The sequence below is a fragment of the Trichosurus vulpecula genome, chromosome 5 (genome assembly GCF_011100635.1).
Source record: "Trichosurus vulpecula isolate mTriVul1 chromosome 5, mTriVul1.pri, whole genome shotgun sequence".
Lineage (NCBI taxonomy): Eukaryota > Metazoa > Chordata > Mammalia > Diprotodontia > Phalangeridae > Trichosurus > Trichosurus vulpecula.
In genome coordinates this window covers 7448780-7473273 of record NC_050577.1, presented here as the reverse complement: position 1 = coordinate 7473273, position 24494 = coordinate 7448780, and the positions used below count along the sequence as shown (strand labels likewise).

At 42.6% G+C, this 24494-nt stretch overlaps 1 protein-coding gene across 1 annotated transcript; it reads left to right on the top strand.

Annotated features, from left to right (window-relative positions):
• On the top strand, positions 1–22887 carry LOC118851634 (diacylglycerol kinase beta-like). Its single transcript, XM_036761143.1, has 3 exons — positions 1–117; positions 3323–3383; positions 21200–22887. Exons 1-3 carry the CDS (start codon positions 41–43, stop codon positions 21305–21307), a joined length of 246 nt encoding a protein of 81 aa, XP_036617038.1. The 5' UTR covers positions 1–40; the 3' UTR covers positions 21308–22887.
• The last annotated feature ends 1607 nt before the right edge of the window (positions 22888–24494 follow it).

Here is a 24494-nt window from a genome sequence, read left to right as displayed (position 1 = left end):
GAGTGATCAGCTGTTGGAGGTGGTTGGTCTAGAAGGAGCCATGGAAATGGGACAGATTTACACTGGCCTGAAGAGTGCTGGTCGCCGCCTGGCTCAGTGCTCCTCTGTGGTCATTAGGTAATTTTCCTTCCATTTCTAACACTTCATGGTCCCCATTCTCAATGGCCATCTGGCAGTATCTGTCAACCTGGCCAGTCCATGGCCCTGAATGACCCAGGACAAGGGTTGAAGGGAAAGTAGATCCTCTTTAGTGATACAAATCAGTTGTTGAATCATGGGCCAGAAATAGGGAAGTATGCCTGGGCTAATGACCTCAGCAGTCCTTCTTGGTTACCAAGGTACCCATTCAGCTCACTAATGCCCATCTTCCCTCTTCTAAAATACCAACAAAAGAATCAGGCAAAGAGTTGCTGCTGCCTCATTGATGGTTTGAGCTGGTTCTCCTTTGTATCCCCAACATGCTGCCAAGTACCTGGCTGACAGCAGGCACTTAAGAAATGCTTATTGATTGACTGCAATTATTAAAGCAAGATGGAATGAGTAAGGATTGGTAGAGGTTGCTCTATCACTTACTGTTTGTGTGGCCTTGGAGAAGTCCATTGACTTTTCTGGGCCTCAGTTTCCTCCTTTGTAAAATGAAAGAGCTGGACTCGATATATGAGGGTCATTCAAGCTCTAAATCTATGACCCTCAAAATGTTAAGGAGTTCACTACTTCTGAAGAGCTTTCCAAAAGTCATAATAGGTTAAAAATATTCCTGGAAATAACACGTATTCAACCTGGAAGCCAAGCCTTAAAAATGAAAAAAGAGCTATTTAAAGGCTGGAAGCTTTTACCATCCCTGGACCAGGGCATTCCACCTAGGATGGGCAGATAGCTTTAAATAAGCTAGTTTCCTGCCAGTTTGAGTGTATCATTTCAGCCGATGCTGACAACAAAATACAAAGCCCAGTTAAATAAGTAGGTAACAGGCAGGAAGTGCCATTCAGTTACTAATCAGTTGTTTTTCAGAAACTGGTTTCTAAATCACTTGTTTGGGATGTGGAAAACCTTGTCCCAGAGAAACGTTACCCATGATGCTGAGGTTCCCATCTAGGCTCCCAGTGTGTTTCACCCAAAAGTTAAAAGAAATTTAAATGGGTCAGTTCAAAGACAAAGGGTCAACTATGACCTACTGCACTTCAGCCTCCTCCTCTCCCTCCCCCTCCTCTCCCTCCTCCTCCTCTCCCTCCTCGTCCTCCTCCTCCTCTTCCTCCTCCTCCTCCTCCTCCTCCTCCTGCTCCTCCTGCTCCTCCTCTTCCTCCTCCTCCTCCTAGTCTTCTTCCTTCTCCTCCTCCTCCTCCTCCTCCCCCCCTCCTTCTCCCCCTCCTCCCCCTCCTCCTCCTCCCCCTCTTCCTCCTCTTCCCCCTCTTCCTCCTCCTCTTCTCCTTCTCCTCCTCCTCCTCCTCCCCCTCCCCCTCCTCTCCCTCCTCCTCCTCTTTCCCCTCTTCCTCCTCCTCCTCCTCCCCCTCCTCCTCCTCCTCCTCCTCCCCCTCCTTCTCCCCCTCCTCCTCCCCCCTTCATCTTCCTCCTCCTCCTCCTCCTCCCCCTCCTTCTCCCCCTCCTCCTCCCCCTCCTTCTCCCCCTCCTCCTCCCCCTCTTCATCTTCTACCTCCTCCTCCTCCCCCTCCTTCTCCTCCTCCTCCTCCTCCTCCTCCTCCCCCTCCTCCTCCCCCTCCTCCCCCTCCTCCTCCCCCTCCTCCCCCTCTTCATCTTCCCCCCCCTCCCCCTCCTCCTCTCCCTCCCCCACTTCCGCTCACCCTGTCGCTTCCCCCAGAATGTTGCAGATACATAAGTGAGCTTTTTCTGAACTGGAGCGGGAAGGCCCTTCCTTTCCCACTGGCACACTGACAACAGTGACTATGGAGTCCTTCAGAAATCGCCCTTGTCAAGGGAGAGGCATCCTGCAGAAGGTCGCGCCTAGAGAGACGCTCACAACAGATGCTCACTCTCCTGATAGAGAATCTCTCATTAGAGAGAAGTGTGTATGTGTGTGTAGGTAGGGGCCAGGACAGGAAGAGATCACACACATACATGTATGTATATATATATGTATATATAAATATGTAGAGATATCAATTTATAAGTAGATGTAAATATTTATATGTGTGTATGGCATGGCTGACGTGTCATTTAATTGACCTTAGTAGCAGAGCAGGAATTATTTTATCCCCTGGATATTCCCAGGTTGTTTCATTCCTCGCCATGCATGTTTGTGTGTATGCACACATAGGTGACTATACATGCATGTATGCATTATACACACATATTCACACAAACATCTATGTGTACGCAAGTATACATACACAGCCATGCCTCAAGCATTGCCCTGGCCTGGCCTGAGATTCCAGCTGATCTCGTAGATCACTTTGCACTTGCACTGTGGAGGCAGCAGGTCATAGTGGGGAAGAGTACAGGAGGCCTAGACTGGCACAAATGCTGAGGTCCAAGTCTCCTTTCCCTTGTGTGTAAGATGGATCTGCTCCGGGGTTGCTGGGAGGATCAAGCATTCCAGTCAAGAATCTCTCTAGATACCATCAAGAGCTACAGAAGTGGCAGCTGGGATTGCTACATTGGGCAGAAGAGGAAGCTTAGATTCCATGAAGCCCAAACTCCTCATTTGACAAATGAGGGTACTGAGTCTCAGAGAAAGAAATGAGTTGCCCCTAGCAAGTGGCAAAGCCTTGGCTCGGACCCTGGCACCCAGGCTCTCATACAGCTGCTCTTCATACCTACCCTGTTGTCTGTCTTGCTCCTTGTCTGTGGCATAGAGAAGGGACCTCTGATTTCATTGGCATAAAGAATGCCCAGGTGAGGAAACTCCATCTACTGCTGCAGATTGGCATCCTTTCTTCCACTTCTGGTCTTAGAGAATGGCCTAGGGCATTGAGAAATGATGCCTTGCAGGTCTCCTGCCTTAGAGACCTGCTACCTCATTCATTACTACACTACCCCTTATATCCACAGGAGGGGAATTTATCTCCTTGGCCCACAGTTCCCATGTCATAACCAAATGTTCTCAGTGGTCCCTGGCTACCATGAGAGTCATGGATTGGCAAAGGGCTCCTTTCAGGTTGGCCAAGGGCCCTTCTCTAGGGCAACTCACCTAATAGCAGGTCCCTTTTGGTGGCAGAGGAAACTCATGACTTTGAGATCATGGACTTTACTGGGTCAGTTCCTTCTCTGCCCACCTGCATTGGATCTGTCCTTTTGAGCCTGCATCTTGACTGTGATTTTTGTTGTTCACCAATACTTGTGTTACTGATAAAATGTTTCCTTCCAGGACAAGCAAATCCCTGCCGATGCAGATTGATGGGGAGCCATGGATGCAGACCCCATGTACTGTGAGTACTCATTGTTATCAACAGTTTGGGGATCTTCTGCCTGTCTAGGAATAACAACTTTGTTCATACTTGTTTGGAGAGGGGAAGGGAAGGAGGTTATTTTGAGATGTTTTCAGAATAGCTGATTCCTTCATTTGCTCTGTTGCACCAAGAGCTTCCTTCAGTGTTTCCCTGTGAGGTGGAGGTGACCCTGAGAGTTTCAAAGTTAAGTGGTAAGAGCAAAGCGGTGGTAACTAGGAATTCTGGCCCCCAGGCCAAGGTCTGTTGGGATTTGCAACATAGTTACCATGGGAGCCCTGTACCCTGTTCATCACACATCAGATGGGACCTATCCATTAGACCAAGTAACAAGCAGATAGGTAGAAAACAAAATGTAAGCATAAAAAAGTCTTTGGGTGTGGAGATAAAATGTAGTGTGGTGGAAATGTGACTGCTATTCAATTGAGAAGCTCTGGGTTCGAATCCCTGCTGTCCTACTAATTTTTTTCTACGTGGCATGGAACAAATAATTTACTTCACCTGGGCCTCACTGTTAAGCGAAGGGCCTTCAGTCAATACCTCTGAGATTTATTCTGATTAGGAGTTGTAATTCTGCATCCAACCCGTGGCTTTTGCACACTTGCTTCAGTTATTTCGTACTTACCTCTCCCCACCCTCCCCAGCAAGCCTTGGTCCCCTCTTCATGGCAAGTGAAACACAGATCATGTCTGCCATCACATCAAATGTTACATATCCTTCTCGAATGGGTGGGACAATTAACAGACTCTATAAACATAACATGTCCAACTTTGCCTGTGCTTCTTGATCATCCCTGTACCTTTTGATTCATCTTCCCATTCCAGAGAGGTGTATATGAGTGCATTTGTCTAAATCCAGAAAAACCAAGCTCTGCATTTCTCCAACACAAGATCTGAACTAAAGCAACCCTGTAGCAACATGATCTTCATGGAATTCTCCGGTGTTCTTATGAGAACATAAGCAAGGCCAGCATTCCCAGCTGAATTGAGATGCACTTGAGCTGACATCTAATTCTGAAAGCCCACTCTAAAAACTATTTTAGAGCCAGTCCAGAGCTCACTTTGTTCTTTCCTGGTGGAATATGTAAAATGGAAAACCAAACCAAGGCAGCCTCCTTCCTCTCCTCAAACGTTAAAACCTGAGAGTTATGATGATTTAAAAATAAACATCTTTTATAAAGCCATTCGTCAAACTCAAGGCTTAGGGGCAGGAAAAGGCCTGAACTCTGAAAAGGGACCCATGACCTCAAGCTTCCACAGTGATTTTCCCTGAAGGGCTCTTGGATTCCACCTCTCCCAGGCAGCCTGCCTGATAAGTATATCTCATCCCCAACCCCAGCTCCTGGTTATGGAGTGGCTACTGGGGTCCTTAGGGATTATGGGAATCCTGTGCCTGCTCTGCACCTCAAGGATTAAAGGAGTAGCACCTGAAAGGACCCCAGCAGCCACTGAGTCCCTGCCTCACCATTTTACAGATGAGGAAACCAAGGCCCAGAGGAATGAAGTACCTTGCATGGGGAAAAAGAACTAGTCAGTCCCTGAGAAGAGCTTCAAATTCAAGTCTTCCTGACTCTACATGTAGAAAATAGTTCCTCTTTCCTAGCTTCATAGCCAGAAAAAGGGCATTCAAACAGGAATGCATAGAATTCTCTTTAGGCTCATAGCCAGGGTGTGGTTTTGTTGTTTCTCTTCATTCATTGACTCATTCCCTAAATGAGTACTAACTAAGCACCTGCTGTGTTCCAGGTGTCCTGGATGCTGGGGATGCAATGATAAGTAATATGAGTCCTCGATGGACTTGCATTCTACTTGGGAAAACAACATGGACATAGAAGAATAAATGCCAGAACATATACCAAGCAAACAGAGGTTCATTTCAAAGGGCACTAATAGGTGATGGGTGGGGAGGAAGGTTCTCTTCAGTCTGTACCCCAACCCCCAACTTTGATACACAAAGACTTCTCAGTCAAGAGCTCTGGCTCTGGATTCAAAGGACCTGGTCTGAGATCCTATCTCTGACACTTACTACCTCTCCAGTCTTAGGCAAAACACTTACCATGCCTGAGCCTCAGGCATGAAGGACTTGGACTAAGTGACCTTTAACTCAATGGCTTCTTTCTTTTTTGGGGGATATAAAGGATGGAGAGGAGAAGGAATCCTAGACTAAGCTGGAAAGAACCTGAGAGAGGCAGAAGGTGTATAACAGAAAGAATTCTGAGCTCAGAAACAGTGGCCTTGTGTTCAAGTATCTCCTATGGGCAGGTCTTCCTAGGTGTCAGTTTGCTGGGTAAACTGAAGTTGGCAAAGACACTCTCCAAGGTGCTTCTATCTCTCAAATACTAAGAGTCCAACACCTTCATTGTGCTCGGGAAAAGCCTGGGGTCACAGAAGAGGCTTTGGGAAGGGATGATAGGGATGCTTATCCCACCCCAGCATCCCCACATCAGAGAAGCAGGGATTGATGGTTGACTACACATTTGGAACAGCAGAATCTCCTCTAGGTCATTTAAAAGCTGTGGCACTTCCTCTCCACCTTTCAAAATTTCATTCCTTTTAAAGAGCAGGCATTGCTGAGATCCTCCTTTTAAAAGGCTTTACTGTCACAAGCCCATTTTTCTGTGGTGTCTCTTGTCTCTGAATCAAGCCATCACTTAGCCAGCAGTTCACCCACATTTTTATCTTTAAATGTATGTAAAAAGTGCTTCTGTTTACACCTTAGCTCAGTGCTTCCCTAAGGATAGACCCTGAAATGGTTGAGGGAAAAATTCTCACTATTAACAAATTCATTCTTTTTGATACAGGGTAAGTCTTCAGCACCAGGAGATTCCTCTTCTTTCTTTCCCTCCTTCCCTCCCTCCCTCCCTTCCTTCTTCCCTCCTTCCCTCCCTCCCTTCCTTCCTCCCTCCCTCCCTTCCTTCCTTCCTTCCTTTTTTCTCTTTCTTTCTTTCCTTTTTTCTTCTTATCCATATACTCATTATTCACACTTTCTATTTTCATAGTTAGTGACTTGAAGATGGCTCGCATGCCGCACCCTCAAGTCTTCTCCTCTTTAGAACAAACATTCAGATTTTATTTTTTTTAATCCATCTTCATTTGATGTCCCTCCCCCATTCTTCTTGTCTTCCACTGGAAATGCCCAACATTATTTATCATTGTATTTAACAAAATGCAGCCCCCAGATCTGAATACTGTACTCTAGAGAAGGAGGGTAAAATGGTACCATCACCCCTTTAGTTCTACATATGATGCCTCTCACAAAGCCACCGAAAATTTGACTTTCTTTACTGTCACATAATGATAGCTAATATAATAGAGTTATCATTTATATACTGTCTGCTATGTGCCAGGAACTGTACTGAGTGCTTTGCAATTATTATCCCAAATGATCCTCATAACCACCCTAGGATATAGGTACTGTTATCATGCTCAATTTAGAAATGGGGAAACTGAGGCAGACAGCATTAGGGTTAGCTGATTCATATTGAGCTATCAGTCCACAAGAACCCCTACAGATGTGCAGATAAAGGCTCATTGCCCTTTTCCCCTGCCGCTTTTACTTTTGAGGTTCATTTTTAGAGACCCCTTCCACTATTCCAGTTAGATTGGACTGCACAAAATAGGACTTGGTGTTCCAATTAATTGAAGTCTTTCTCTGGATCTTTACTCTGTCATCTAATTATAGTAAGCTTTTGCTCCCAGCTCTACAAGTCCTGTCCAGTCCAGTCCAGTCAACAAGCATTTATTAAATACCTATTGTTCACCAGTCATTGTGCTCAGTGCTAAGGATACAAAGAAAAGGAAAAACAGACTCTGCCTTCAAGGACCTCACAGTGCAGTGGAGGAATCTACATCTCTAATCTATGCAGTCTGTGTACTTACTTTCCGTAGCATCCATGCTTTTACAATGATGATGATGGGGATGATACAGCTAGCATTATATAGCATTTTAAGTTTTACAGAGTGCTTTACAAATATTGTCTTGTTTGAGCCTCACACCAGCCATGGGAGGGAGGTGCTATTATTATCCCATTTTCCGGATGAAGAAATTGAGGCAGGTGGAGGTGAAGTAATTTTCCTGGATTTATATAGCTAGCATATCTGAGGCAGAATTTGAACTCAGGTGCCTTTGGCTCCACTGTGCCATCTAGTTGCCTCACAGACTTTATCCAAGTAGGGTTTTCACAAATGCATGTGGATTGAATGTTTTTTGGTCATCACAGGTATCCATGGACTAGGCACAAGGGAACCACTAGGAAAGCAATGCCATTCAAGAATTCCATAACCCCCTGCTTGGCTTGTCTGTGTCATCATGCATGAGAACCTCGTATAGGGTTCTAGCTTTAGAGATTGAAAGGGCCTTCACTTTCCAGACGGGGTTGAGTGCCCTGACCAAGGTCACACACAGAGTGTCCTAGCAGAGCCCTGCGTAGCCCGAGCACTCTTCCTGCTTAACTGCGGAAGGGAAGACCTGGACAAAAATCACAGCCAGCAGATCGCGTTACCCGATGGGAGCGCAGCAAGGCTTCCAGGTTATTTCTCTCATCCAAAGAGATATAGACAAGTTAACTTGGGACATCCCGGTGTCCTCACAAAGTGCCCTTTATGAGCAGGCTCTCTGAAAAAGATATCCCTGCCAGGCATTCCTGAGACTGGCAGGGACCTGCTAGCAACAGAGAATTTACTAGGAAGGCATATGATAAACAGAGTTGTTTAAGTGAGTTGGCCTAAGTCCCATGGAAAGTTGGTGGTAGAATTGGGACCATTTCTAGCATACGTTTCCAATTCTGGACCTGCCATCATCACATTCCACTTAGGGGTTTGAGGGGAAGAGTTCAGCGGAGGCTGAAATACAGCCTTACAGATGGCTTCTGACATGCACAGTGTTGAGTTAAGGAATACAGGTGTAATGCTGGCAGCAGGATTATATGAGTCAGGATACAGTAACTTCAACTAGCACCTTGGCTCAGTCTAGCCTTCTGATCTAACAACAAGCCTGGCCAGGAAGCAAAAGCTATGATGGGGCAAGAAGGTTTGGTTTGCGATGGGTCTTTGAGAACACATAGAAAGACTGCTGGCCTGCCAAGGGAAATACTCCTGGGGGTGGGGAAGGGAAGGCAAAGGAGCCCTCACATCCTAGGGAGACCCAGCTAGGTCACTATTGGTTTCTGGCTCTGTTCTCTTCTCTGAATACAGTACAGTTGAGGATTGCCTTCCTCCTCCTCCACTACCTCGCACATTTTTTAGAATAGAATGTCTGTCACAATGAGGACCTCATGTGTAATAAAAGAGAGTACCTTGGTAAGAAGCTTCTAATTCATAGTTAGACATGATAAAGGAGAGGCAAATCCAGCCAGTGGGAGAGATCAGAGGACACACACTGATCTTTGGGGAATATGGAAGGAGATTTGGTTTATTTGCCTGTAATGCTGAAAAAGCATGCTAAGGCAAGCCTCCTGGTAGTTAGAAGTAAAGTAGAAAAGCATCCCATTAGAGTGAGCAAGCTTGTCCCACTCTAGCCAGAAGCCACTGGAAGCAGTTGGATCCCTGTCCTCAGCAGCAAGCCTAGTGTCAATTTTCATGGGGAATGGTCGTCAGAGTGGTGATGAGCAGCAAAGGGCTTAAAGAGAAATTGACCGTTATGTACATGATGTGTCCTAAGGACAAAATGTGTCCATCATGGGAGGGGGGCCTGGGACCCAACACTCTTCATCATTGCCTTCTTCATCCTTGGACCTTCCCTCTCCTTCCTCCCCTCAATTTAAATTCTCTTGTTTTTCTGACCTTCAAAAGAGCTCTCTTTGTCCTATCCCCAGGATCTTTTTCTACTCCGGCTACTTCCTTAGCCTCACCTAGAGTACTACTGTAGCCTCCCAACTCCTTGCCTGGCTCCTGGATTTCACTTTTCTCACTTCTCCCTGGCTCAAATGCTTTCATTGGCTCCCCATTACCTACTGAGTCACATACAGGTGCTTGAACCTGGCATTCAATGCCTTTTCTTGACTTCATTTTAAACTTCCTTTCCAGGCTTACCCCTTACTGCTCACCTTGATGCATTCTCTGTTTCAGACAAAATTTTTACTTGCTGTCCCACATATTCATAGAATTAGAGCTAGAAGAACCTCCAAGATCATCGGCTCTACGTTCCTCATTTACCCATAAGGAAATGGAGAGTAAATGATTTCCCAGTCCAGGGTCTCCTTGTCTCTCCTCTGTGGTTCTCATCGTTAAAGGACTATTGTTAATATTAAGATTATTGCAATAGTATCCCTGGTAGCTTCAATGACTTTAAAGTCCAACTTTAATCCAATTTTCACACATCTCAGGAAGGGATCTCTGAAATACAGGTACAGACCTGACCATGCACAGTCCTACTCAGTAAACACTAGTGGCCCCTCTTAGTTCTGATATCAAAGGTAAATGCCTCTATCTGGAATTGAAATTTCTTCACAATGTAGTCCTGACCTACCTCTCCAGATTTGTCATATATCATTTTGCTTCACATACTCTATGGTGCCATCAAATTCACATTTTCATGCTTTCTAATACGAAACACTCTTTTTTTTGAACTGTCCACCCCCCTCATTTCTGGAATGCTTTCTTCTCTGCCTCAAAGATCCCATATTTCTCCCAAGACTTAGCTCAAGTACCCCCCTTTACATCAAGCATTCCATGGTTTCCAGTCACTAGTGTTTTCCCTCCCCCAAACTCCCATTTATTAATTTTGTGTATATTATATCTATGCCTCCACATGTACACGGGGTTTGCCCCAAATAGAAGTTAAGTTCTTTGGAAGAAGACTTTTGTCTTCATAGCCTCATCTCCTAGGACAGTGTCTGGTACACAGTAAGTGTTTAACATGTAACCTACCCACCTGCCTTTCCAATCTTTTCACGTATTACCTTTTTGTACCCCATGAACTCTGCAATCCAGTGACACTGAGCTCCTCACTGGTCCTCAGACTAAGTTGCTCCATCTCTGCTCCTGGTGCTTTATCTGGCTACCCTCCATACCTGGAATTTTCTCCCTCCTCATCTCAGCCTCCTGGCTTCCTTCAAGTCCAGGCTAAAATTCTCACCTTCCAGAGGAAATCTTTGCTAATCCCTCTTAGTCCTGGAGCCTTGATTCTGACGATTATTTCCAATTCATCCTGACTCTAAATTGTTTGCACATAATCGTTTGCATCATTTTGGCTCCTCCATTAGACTGTGAACTCATTGGGGGCACACACTGTCTTTTGCCTCTTTTTGTATCCCCAGCACTTAACACAGTGCTTAGCACTTAGTAGGTGCTTAATAAATTTTATTAAGTGACTGATTGATTGACATCAAGTGAGAAAACATATAAAGTGCTTTGTAAACATTAGCACACTATATTAGTACTAACCTTTTCCTTACCCTTATTAATCTTTGTTCCTCCCATCTGCTCCTGCCCCCAATTTACTCTGTATCTTTTGTTCACATATAGCCATTTGAATGTTATCCCCCTCTCCATGGAATGCCCTTTGAGTTGCCTTCTGTCTTTTTTGTATCCCCAGCATTTAACACAGTGCTTGGCACACCATAGGTGTTTATTAAAAGCTATCTGGCTGCCTACTAGTAACATTTATGACATCAAGTAGTAGTATAATGATGGTGGGGACAATTGGTACCAGCTTTGGCCCCATCCTCTGGTCAGAGGGACTGAGCTTTAGTTGTCGATTATGTATTAATATTTCAAATGATACTCTTTTCGCTTGGAGAGAAAGTTTGCCACATTTTTAAAGTTTGGACAAAACCGTTCCTTTTATTGACTTCTCAGCATCATTTAGGGGGATCCTTTTGGTTTATTAGGGTCCTAATATCATTTTTTGTTGCATATCTTAGATAATTAGTGAAGAAAAGAATCTCATCCCAGCTCATCTCAACAGGGATGGATAGGGCCACGTCCATGAGCTCACCTCTTCCCAGACAGGTCCATTAATTGTAATGAATCTTCAAAGACCCCTGTGTTGAACTGATTAACTTCTAACTTCAAGTATCATGAAATCATTTTTTTAAAATTCATCCACTTCAGTATGCAAGAACAAAGCTGAGTTTTGAGAATTGGCTAAGAATATTCTCTCCTCATTACAACCTATGTAGCGTTGCTAATGTAACACTGACTGACTTGGTAGAAATGCTGTTTTTTTCAAGAGTCTTAAGCTGCTAAAACAACTCAATTGAGAGGGGCAGGGAAATTGGAGGCAGGTAGAGAGCTCTGTACAATCTAGGAGGGAGGCTAGGGAATGATCTGGAGGCCCCTGGGACCTCACCAAGCCCAATAACTTCTGCCTTCTCTGCCATGGAGCCCCATTTTCTACCAACACTGGTCCCTTTCCAATAGGCAAGCCTCATTTTGTTTTCTCCTGATCCTAAATCATAATCGTCACCTCTCATTTTCCAAGACGCAATTAATTCCTGAAATTCACTCCAGAACATTTACTCCAAGAAACTCTCAACCATCCCAAGACCAAGTTCCACAAATTCCTGTATTTCCCAGTCATTTTATTTTTTCTAGAGCAACAAGCAGAAGGAGGGAAAGAAGCAGTGAAGAAACTGAATGGGGAGTTACCTGTAACCCTGTTCACAGTCTTTCTATGAGGCGAGCTTGCCAGCCGCACTGCCATCCCTCTGTCTGTATGTACTCAGTCTTTGGGGGAGCGCTTTGCTGGGCATGGTTTGGTTCGTTCCCCAGTTACTCGGAACATTAATGATTTTTGTTTACCTGTGCATAATTTTTCCTAATTTCCCAGCAGTTGTTTTCATAATTGACAATGCAATTTGCCGCGTGTGTGCTTTCTGCTTCCAGACAAGGGTGCCAGGATGGAATGCACCCATCTTGCCATGATTTCAGGCAGTTGAGAAAAGAATGAGTTGTGACTAATTTCCAATTAATTTTCGGTGGTTACAGGGGAGCCAAACAATTGCACCTACTAATTAAAATGTAAAAGATTCCAGAGTGTCATCTTCAGGTGTCTGTGGAATAGACAATTTCCATTCGAGTTCAAAGAGGGATCTTGAACAAGCTGGAGCCTGACAGCTCTATTAATTTAAAGACTCCTTGATACCTATTAGTACAAAACACAAAAAAATACCATTAATCATTTATTATAATTTTGCAGCTCTGTCATTTTCTTACTATGTTAAAAATTATGATGACACCATAATGTTCTCTAGCCTACCTGGATGGCAGGGAAACAGATCCCATGGCTTAGGAAAGACACCAGAGTACATTATTAGAGTTTAATTAATGCCAAACTGATTAGATTGGATTGCATCTTGCACAATAATATTTTAAAGAAATTTCTTAAACTGTCATGTAAAATCTCACTCCAAACGTTATGTTTACAATTAGACTAATTTATTATTGTCCTTCGTTTTTATACATGAGGATTTAAATATTTTCACATCAACTGGAGTAGTTCTTTTTTGCCAGAACCTCAATTCTTAATCACTGGGCTCATTTCTTCTATTTTAGAAAACATTTTAGTTGTGAAGAGAGTACCAGCAGTATTTTTGTTGTCCATAACGACATTAGACACACCAAGCCTCACTGGGACACAGTTCATTATAACCTCAAAGGGCAAATGTAAAAAATATAACTGAAATGTTACACCCCAAATTGTAACTAAGCCATAGTGACCATAGGTTTTCCCCCAGGATGGGAAATGTAGGGTGCAAAAAGTATCCTCTGTGGGTATATTTCATGCCTCATCCGGCCACTCGTCTCCATAGTGAGAAGCATGATGTGCTTATCCTTTGGCCTGGCTTACTTCCTCTTCCTTCAGTAGTCACTTACTTGAGTCCTGCCCACCAAGTCCTTCAGCGACATGCCCCCATTTCATCTTTTGTTAGTCTCCCTATCTCCCAAATAACACCCTCCTTCCACTTGTCCCAAGTATCAAAATGGCTAATTATAGGTTTGCTGATTTTTCATAGTGAAATTCATTGGGACCCTCCAAAGTTCCTGTCTCCTCAGTTCCCAGAGCTGTTATGTGAGGACATGGTTAACCTGGAGAGGGTCTGGTGGAGGGCAACCAGAATGATGACCTGGAAGTCATTTATACAAGGATCAGTAAATGGCCTTGGGGATATTTAGCATGGAAAAGAGAAGTCTCGGGGAGCTATGAGAACTGGTTTTAAGTTTTTCTGGAATGTCCTACGGAGAAAGGATTAGATTTGTGCTCTTTGGCTCCATGTGGCCTAGAAATAGGGTGCCCCATCCCTGGGCCTCCCTCATGCAGCCTAATCTCCTCTCAAGGCAGGGAAAGGGAGATGGAACACTGAGCAGGACCCAAGACCTCTTTTCACCCCTCTCTACAATTTTCCTACTACCTTGAATCACATCTGTATAATGCTACCCGACCTGAGGTATAAGCATTTGATGATATGCCTAATACCGTCAGAGCTCTTTAAAGTAAAACAGTGAAGCATGACATTGCCCCCAGAGATCATAAGTGCTCTGTTGTCTAGCCTGGTCAGAGAAGAGGGTCTTTGGGTTCTCTGATAATAGGAAATTCCATTTATATGGTGCACTCCTTGTCTTAACCCTCAGCCCTAGGCCAAATGTCTTGCACGTGGGTGCTTAATTAGGGCTTGTTGGATTGGATTGGATTCTCATGACGATATTTTGCATTGTATACAACACAAATAATAAGCCCGCTTTAAAGGTAAGGAAACAAGATTGGAGAAATTATGTGAGGAGCTCTCTCTCACAAAGTGTAAGAGGCAGAATTTTAGCTCAGCCTCTTCCTCACTCCAGGTCCAGGCTTTTCCGCTATATCAGACTACCTTTCACACGAGATATTCAGGTTAATAGAGAGTTATCATGTGATGGTCAATTATACAAGAATGAGAGTAGAATGAAGTTTACTTGGCACTGAAATTGTCATAAGGACGATTTAATGTTTAATACTTCATCTTTGAGGATTCAGAAGGCACTTCTGGACTAAGCAGTCCCTTAGAGTTTTCAGGAGGAATATTAATTGCCCTTTCATTGTAGATGTGATAAATTACAGGCTAATTGAAATTTCCGGGTGATAAATTCCAAACCAACTTTCAATGGATTACCATCCAATGACTTAGCCACAGTCAAGAGATTACTGAATTAAGTGTGTGAATTCATTATAGAATGTTGGCATATTGTATATCATCTTATCCAAACCCTGCATTTTCCAGATGAGAAAACAGGTCCAGAAAGAAAAAAAAATTCCAGGTACTAAGTGTCAGAGCTGGGATTTGAACTCACATACTCCAAATATGGTACCTTTTTCCTCTACATGAGATTTTACTAGAAAACTCTATATAGTATCCAAACGTCCCGAGTTTACCACACTTCATAACAACTTCAATCCGGAGGGTGACATAAGCTTTATGTACAAAGAAATAGGCTCCCATCCACAGGTCAAAAACATGTCATGCAAAAGTGTGTCATCCATCATGCTCACATGAATGTCCTTTAATGTGCTTTGGAAAGCCACCTCTCCGTTCTTCAAGACTTTGCCTTATTTAACTGTCTACATCTTCCATTGGCAAGGGAACATCTCAAGTTCCTTTTGGAAGACTGAAAAAAGATCCTTTTGAAGACTTCTCTCAGTCTGATGTTAGATAAAAGATTTTTACATTAAACTTAGAAATTGCAACTGACATGTCAGTTCCAGAAAATAAGGCCTTGAATGCGAAAGGCACTGGCAAGAGGACTTGAGCAAATTCTGTGCTGCATTTCCCAGCTTCTTGGCGGTCCTAGGCTTACAGAGTTTAGCTCACACTTTATGCTTACATCCATATGGCTCTGCTCCATACCTGGGACCAAATGGCTCCCAGCATCCTTTAGTTGGGAAGGCCAATCTATTCTGAATCTAAAATGGGCAATTTCAGTGATTGGCAAGTGCCCCAATGAATGTTACACAAGGGAAAATTACCTTTTCTGCTGGGTTAGATGTGAAAGTTCTTTGAATTGTTGTTGGAGATCGACACATATGACGACGAAGATAAAATGTCAATTTTTTAAAAAAGCAAAGAAAGTCCACCTCAACGAGTTCCTATGAGCCTATCCATAAAGGGTCGATTCCATACCCTGTGGTATCATTTGATTTTCCTGTCACAAGTCACCAAGAGATTAAGTGAAAAAAGTGCATTTGCATGATGCCAACCCGCAGCAGTTCAGTCTATTACCAAAATTGAGGATGTTCGTACATATTCTAATTCAGGATTTTCACAGACTGAATTCTGCATAACAGTCCCTTGTACAGAGAAGGGATGCCACATTTTAATTACTTTGCTTCTCATTAATCTCTTTTGACCTGTTAGACATTGACCCACTAGCATGATTTTAATTTGAAATTTGCTACTTCCACTATAGACCTTACATTTCTGGGTTTAATTATTCAGTACTTGACTGTAATTACATGGACATCTGATATTCATGGAGTCTTTTTGATCCCAAAGATTCAGAAAAAAAAAACAGTTCTATTCCACTGCTCAAATACAGCTAGCTCTGGGGTTAAAGAGAATTTACACAGTTTATCAGCATTTACTGTTGTACATAGCAATTTAGACAAATGAAAAACACTTTATTCCTCTTTGACTGCCCAGAAGGCTCACCCAGAAATGCTTGGAGTTATTCTGAATTTTAGGTAGCAAGAATTTTTTTTAAAATAATCTTAGGTGGTCCAAGTCAGGAGTAGTCTAACCTAAAGTTTGCTACTTACTAGACAATAAAAGCTTTTTGATTGAGATATTGAATGCAAATGATGTGAATCAAAGTACATAATTCTTAATTTTGCTCCCCTGCTGACTGCAAAGCTCCCAAAAATATTCTCCCAGCTTTAACCATAGACCTGTGCCTGCTCTGAGTAAATCTCTACAAAGAGTGCAAAAAGCTGAGACACAGAAGACGCGGGTGATGGTGAGGTTCGAATCTCCCTAATAGGAAGGCTGAGTGGTCTATTGGGCCCAGGGAAGGAGCTGAAAGCACAGCGCTGGAGGCTGTCCAGAATAACAGACAACTTTCCAGAGTTGGGGATATGGAAAAATGAACCAAATGTACTTGCCCCAGTGGATTGGCTGACGTAGTAATCATACCAGGGACGTGGTCATTCCATTTTCAAAGGTTCCAGCCCATCTTCTCAAAGCTCACGCTCTTCAGTGCTGAGACATTCATGTTTAGAAGCAGCTGGGGATATTGTTATACCCCAAAGTGCCCAGCATCTGAGCCAGACACACAGACACGCACGTGCGCACGCGCGCACGCACACACACACACACATACACTCATGCATGCACACACACACACACACATACACACACACACACACACACACACACATACTCCAGAATAGTCTAAGTAAAACATGTTCATTTCTGGTCATCTCATACTCTCCTGATTGATCACAGAAGATGTACAGCATCAGGCTGGATGCTAAATGGTGGGGTGCCTGGCACCCAAAAGGCAAAATTTTGACAGTGTTCTTGAAAACCTCAGGAGGTGTCATAGGAAGAGCAGGTCTGAATGGTGGCTACTGGAACGACTATTATTCTTTTAATTATGACAACATGTATTTTAATGTTCCTCCATAAGTACTCAAATATATGAATAGAAAAAAAAGAAAGCCAAATTAATCACTATTGCAAATGATAGCTTATGTAACCCTATGCTCCTATGATTCACTAGTTACTAACAAATTCAATACGTGTCTATGAACTTTAAAAGGATATCAACACAGTAGCCCAGACATTTCACACACATTTTGTGGCTGTTAAAGCTCTTTATTTTTCTAGTTGGAGGTGGTGTGGATATTGTTCTTTGGATCATGCTTCCTTCTCTCTATGTCACTAGATATGGAGGCAGGATGACCTATATTCAGAGCCAGCCTCAGTCACTTACCAGCCTTTGTCTGCCTCAGTTTCCTCAAATCTAAAATGAGGATGATAAAATACCTCCCTGGGTTGTTATGAGATAATATCAGTAAAATGTTTCTCAAACCTTGAAAAAGCATGTTAATGCTGGCTATCATTATTATCATCATCATTATTATGACATATACATATTATTATATGTTATGTATATTGGAGGACAGAATGTCAGAAAGCACAGGGGGGAAAGAAATGAAAACCTAGAAAATTACTCAAATGCAAAAGGATTTAGAAGGAAATCAGGCAAAAGCAAAATATCTAGAATATACCCCAAAGAAAGAATATTAAAATTATTGTACTTTCTAAACTTTTAAAAAAATAAATCATCTGACTCTTATTTAAAGAAACTGTTTGTAATTATTCCTAAAATGTATTATAAAATGAGGGATGAAATAAATGTGGAGAAAATTCATAGGATGCCAGAAGTGAGTCCCAAATTCAACATATCTCAACCGATCATTTTCCAGATGCAGGTCTATACTGATACAACTATTATCCAAGAAAAGAACAGTAAAGATGCAATGTGTAACATATCAAAAAACTCCAAATTTCGAACATTGTTATATGAAAACAAGAAATGACAGAAGATTTTGAAATATGGTATGTCAGAAGTCAAGAAATGTAGGCTTTCATCTCCAAAGTCAGCAGCCCGTCAAACCTAAGCATCATTTTGGAAGACTCATACCCAGCATAAAGGAAAATGGACATGACTTGCCAAAGAAAAGAGTGATGAAACACTTATGCATGGCCATCCCCTACTCTTTGGTCTATGAACATGAGAGAAGTAGACTCTTAAAAATTCACTCATTACCTGCACTCTGAAACTGTGTTGTGTTCTTGCCTTGCCATCTCCATGTTCTGTGGCAGAATCAGCAGTCCTTGGTCACCATTTCCCTTAGGTCTGTGTGGTCAATAGAGCAATTCATGTAGGGAGAATCCATGGGACATCTGTACTTCCTGGACTGTGTTGCTCATGGTCTGTTGAAAGTGAAGTCCTGGCATTGGCTGCTAGCTCACCTTCAGTTTTCCCGTGTTAAAAGTGAGGGTTCTAAGACAGGCAGGCTTTCCTTTTGTAGTAGGGTGGAAATGATATTAGACAGGGAGTCAAGAGACACAGGTACTACTCCCAGTTCTGCCATTATTTGGCTGTGTGGCCAAGGGCATGTCCTGCCCTGTCTCTGAGCCTCAATTTGGACATCAATAAAATGAGATGATTGGACTAGAGTCATTTATATGTCTCTTTCTCTCTACCAGGTCCTGAAATCTGTGCTTCTCATCATCACTCTCAAAGAATATTTAGTAGATATCTTTATTCAGTCCATTTATTGACTATATTTAGCACAGTGCCTAAAACATAGTAAGCATTTAAGAAATGCTAGTTGACTCCTTGACACACACACATCCAACTTATCATATAAAGACATAAATATGTAAATAGTACATATATATGCATATATTTGTGTATGTGTATACGCATCTATATGGAGAGAATGGGGCTGCCTCAGGAGAGAGTGGCTGAGTGGCTTCTCCTTTACTTGCAGTCTTCACTCAGGGGCTAGGTGACCACTTCGGTATATGTCTTGGAGAGCGAATTTTTTTTCATGCACAGGTCTGACTAGACCCTTGAGATCCGTTGTATGCCACTGAAGTCCATTCAATATCATATGTAATAACTTATATTAGTCTGGACTGGATTGGACTAGAGACACAAACGTAACAATAAAAAAGGGAAGTTTGTATGGTATTCACAATATACTTTCTGAGTTATCTACAAAGCTAGTTCTTTGAGCTAGTAGTTTTCAAAACATTTCTAGATAACCCAGGAAAAAAAAGTAGATTGGAATCTCTTTGAGACCAGGCACTATTGTTTTTGTATAACTTTGTATCCCCAGCATCTAGCACAGTGCTTTGCACACAGTAGGCATTTAACAAAAGATGCGATTAGAAGAGACCATTCTCTCATCCTCCCAGCAGCAACAACAAGTCTCCCACATCCTTATCGATCAACCAATGCACAAGTATATATTAAACTGCTACCATGTATCAGCTACTCTGCTGGGTACTAGAAATAAGACGATAACAATCAGACAATTCCTGCCTGCCAGCAGCTTCCCTTCTACTTTTTACCAGGTGATCTAGATGAGAAGGACATATGGCATCTGTCTTAAATAGAATGTAAATTACACCTTGGGAAATATGGAGCGCACAGATTCAGCGCTTCAATGTTTATTGGCTGACAAATAACTATATCGTAACTAAATGCAAATGTTTGATCAGACACCTGTCTGAGGTGATTCCTGGGAGCCTCTCCTGAGCCCCTCCCACATATCCTCATCATGCCCTGCATGTATGCATGAGAGGAAAGGCTGAAGGCTCCTTTTTTTAAATCTGGCTTACCCAAAAATGTTTTGGGGTAACCTGAGACTCAGATCATGAGTGGCAGGAGATACCAGCCTACCCCCACTTTTTCTTTTTTTTTTAACCAGGGGAGAAGCTCCCTGATTGCATCCAGAATGACCTAAGATTCCTTTAGAGCTCAGCAAATGTGCTCCTTCTTTTGAGGTGTTTCCTCCAGTCAGGGCTCCTCCCCCCAACCCTCAGCCTGGGCCCGGTGCCCATTTTAATGATGCCATCCATGTGACACACATCTTTTTGTTTCATTGCTATTAGTGAGTGACAAGTGAAGGAGATTCATTTTCACTTGGAAATGTCAGCTATGCACTTTAAGAGATATATTTTTTGCCGTTTTTAATGAGACGGTGTTTCTTTTTGAAAGAAATACTCATTTCTGATGTGGGGAGTGTGCAGGTGACAACTGATATTTAATAAGGGATGGCTTTTGGATCAGGCGCAGCTCGCTAAAGAAAATGTCTCCGATTGCTTTTGAAAAACTCTTGGCGTCACTAGCCCAAAGGCAAGACGTGACCTTTTTATTACATAATGAGAATCATTTATTATCTTACAATGTATCTTAAAGCCACAGACAAAATGCCACTCTGATAATTGCTTTCAATTAGCTGTGAGCATAGCCGAGATTCATAAAATGTCTTCTCTAATTTAGGCTGGAATTAGAGAAAATTGCCGACATAATCTACTCTGAGGTTGTCGCATCTAAGGTGATTCGTCGTTCTATATCAAAGAAAGGGAAGCAGAAAGCTTTAAAACAGTCTTCTAGAGAGTTGGGAAACAGAGTTTTCAATATTTGATTCTATTCTATTAGCAACTAATTAACAAATTAGAAAGCTAGTTCATCATTTTTGACCTTTTCTGCATGTTTTATTTGACTTTGTCTTCCAATGATTATTTTGAAAATGAGGTGAGGTAAACAAAGAGGAACCCAGAGCTTGGGATTATTGGGGGAAAAAGCCTAAGAGTATCCCAGGGACAGGTGACCACCCAATAGGCTTTCAGATCTCTCCCAGTCTTCCATGACATTGGAGCATCCCTTCCTGCCTGGGCATCTTGCTCAGTTGTGCTCAGATGAAATACCCAATGGCCAAGTCAGAAGCAGCCAACTATCTAAGCGACCCAGTGCTGCCCTGAGCTCTGCTGTATGTGGTTACAGAAAGCATAATGTTTAAAATATGAACTCGATTAATTTTATGGTTTTTTAAAGTATCCTGTGTAATAAAATGTGTTTTAATGCATTCTCATGTCTTTTCTTTAAAAAAAAAAAAAAAGTCAGGGCAGTGGGGAAAATGATGGGGTGGGGGAAGTTTACATAATAATAGTGGCTCCAGAACTGCAGCTATTTGCGGCCATTCGGCTGCTCATGAAATATTTGTAACCTTAGCAGAGAGTTTCAGAAAAAATGATTGAATCTAGCACTGACTCTTTCTTTATGTATATTTATATGCATTTTCCCCAGATAAAAATTACCCACAAGAACCAAGCGCCAATGCTTATGGGACCCCCGCCAAAAACTGGGTTCTTCTGCTCCATCGTCCGGAGGACACGGAACCGCAGCAAGGAGTGAGCCCAGCTGCTTGGGTCTTGGCCATCAAACGGGCATCCTCCAGCTTGCGAACATTCACTCTGGAAAGCTTCGAACCGTTTCTGTCGTCTGTATAAGCCGCCAACTCTTGGAATTGGTTCTGCAGTGTCTGTGCCTGAGCTAATGTACAATTCTGCTATTAGAACATTTCTTGTCCCAGTTTTAGAGGCATTTTGCATGAAGAAAGCAGATGTTTCCATAAAGTGATACTGCATATATCTGTGGCATGCATTCCCATGGATTTTATGTCTCTCTCCATATACACCCCCACCCTAACCCTGCCCGGCTTCTGCAGCCCCTGCTTAGTAGCTTGTGGGAGTAGCCTGTTGTGAAACATGAAAAAGGAACTGCCAGGAGAAATTGATACTCTCAGTGTGATCCCCTTTATTATCCAGCCCAGATGAGTAACACCAAGGTGAGGATGCTAACCCTGGGCTGGCCAGAGGCTTAAGTGAGATGATGGATGTAAAGCGCCTTGTAGACCTTTAAACACACTCGTTAAATGTGAGCTATGATTATCATCATTATTATTCAAATTATTGTTGTTGCTGTCTTCTCTTTGGGAACCAAATATCAGATCAATGGTCTTTGACCTTGACTTCTAAGGGGCCTTTACAACCACAGGTTTCATTACACAGTTATCTGTCCTGTCTCATGGCTTGTCCTGTGCTTCCCCTCTTCTTCCAAGCTTAACTCTGTTGTGTGTATGATTGAAAAGGGGGAATGGATTGTCTGGTGAATCTAGCAGAAGGCATGTACTTCCAGGAAAATGGAAAGCCAAGTTCTTTCTTCCAGAAAACATGAACGCATTTAACTCTGAACTAAATTTGGTGACTGAGACAAACCCGAAATCTTCCCCCCTCTGAACCCCTGTGAGAGCACCTCATAATGGCTTATGTAACCAATAACCAAGTGGACTTTGTAAACCATGTGCCTAATCAACTGCATTTCCCACCAAAGATTTAGTGAGAGAGGCCTGAGAGAAATGGGTTAATGCATAATCAATCAGGCGCTAGGGAGCCAATCCACTCCAGGAAATTTACAATTCTTTGAATTCCTTTAGAGATGGCTGAAATAACACCAGAAGATGATAAACTGTCCATTAATTATAATTAAAATGCTCACCTTTGATAAACAGAGCTCCAAAATACATAATCCCAGTTCCAGAAGGGCCTTCTTGGCCTCCTTGTTATGCATAAATGTATGTCCCATGTTTCAATTAAGTGCATCTGAGAAAGGAAACCAGAGGTGGTCTCAGGCCCTTCTCTTTAATGTTGGTACCTCCATTTGTTTCAAATGTTAAGGTGAGAGGAGTATGAATCATGCATGTCCTTGGTTCTTGCCTCTGGGAGATTTCTCAGAACTATTTACACCTGATGACATAGAGCGTTGCATGGTATGTCTAACCCCTGTAGTGACCTGAGGCATGTCCTTGGATGGTACCCACCCCCATGTGGCATTGAACTAAGGACACGATGCAAATGCTTCCATGAACAGCCAAGGTACTGCTTGCTCCTACTGACCCCCATTTCATCATTGAATGTTTTGTGTCTTCAAACATGCCACAAGGGGAAAAATGTTTAAAACGCATGATTCTCTCTCTCTCTCTCTCTCTCTCTCTCTCTCTCTCTCTCTCTCTCTCTCTCTCTCTCTCTCTCTCTCTCTGCATTAAAGTGCTAATGATTTATCAGTGCTATTTTGTATTGATTGAATTCATCTTTGAATAACAAAGAACATTTAGTCATTTGGTTGAACTCAGTTGTGTGCATGGATTTATGGATTCCCAATGACACCGCTTTCATCTCTGTGCTTTGGTTGGAGGCCTACTCAGCAGAGTGCTACTGGACCCTGGACCTAAGCCACACCCATCTCTTAGGCTGACATGCTGGAGAAGATCTTGTACCCAAGCCCCTTCTCTCAATGTCCTAGAACCTTCCAAGTCAAATAACAATAAACAAAATGTCTTCATGGGTTCTTGAAAGAGGATGTTGTTGGTTTTTTTTTCCAAAAAATTTAGACATAATCCAACATTCCTAAGACCAACATCCCTGCAAGCCTGCCCTAGCAGAGCCCCAAAAAGTAACTTAGACTAGGAGTTAGCACAACTATCCTGCTGAAAAGATGTCTCATAAACAGAAAAAGCAAATGTCCCTGTTGGTCTGAGGTTTCCTGATGTGGACACTGATCTTACAAAATGATGGTTTCAGGGAATAAATATTTTCACATGAATTGACAAAATGATGTACCATAGGCTGAAGGTCTTTGGTGTAGGGCCATATTTTGAAATTACAACCTTTGTGTTCCCTGCAGTATGTGATTATCTCTTCATTACTTTTTACAGAGCTCTGCTTTAAATGCCACAAGGGTTTATGAATCATTCTTAATGATGGGCCCAAGGAAAACACTTAGTGGACAACATTAGGGACATACACTAAACACCATGCAGACAAGGCCTCCATAATGAATATTAATGGCCATAACTAGGGGGCTGAAGCTTCCCTCCAACATGTTAATGGCACCCCAATTAATGCTCGTCACAATCCTACACTTGATGACTCACTCTTAGTCACCCTACTAATAGTGATCCATCTTTACTTTACAAAAACCTATTTCTTAGTTGTCGAGGTGTGTGTGCTCTCTAATCACACTCCTCCTGGGGGTTGGAGAATAGTTTTATTTTTTTCTCTTTTCTGTTTTTAAATCTGCTTTGATGGTTTTGAAAGCAAGAAACATTTCCTCCTCTCTGAGCTGTCAGTCTCCAGTGCAGTAGAACATGGCTCCTTTGTAATGCTGGTTAGAGTCAATCCTAACTTGATTGCTAGGCCATTAAACATTTAGTGGGATCAGTGTTTTCTTCATGGGACGGTTTATACCCCTCCTGAGGTTTTTGAGTTCCGCTCAATTTCCTTGAAGTGTCATGGCTGTAGTCAGGGAAAGGGCAAGAGAAGAAACCTGCCTTCCTGGCAGGTGGTTTCCAATCCAATATCCAATAAACCTTTATTAAGCACATATGATATTCCAGGCACTCTGGTAAGCTCTGAGTTTACAATGAATAAAAAGAAAGGCAAGTTTTGCCTTCAATGAGTTTATAATCTAAAAGGGGAGATAACACACCAAAAGATACAGGAAAGGAGTACAGAAAGAGATATCAGGAGGTACCAAGCATGGT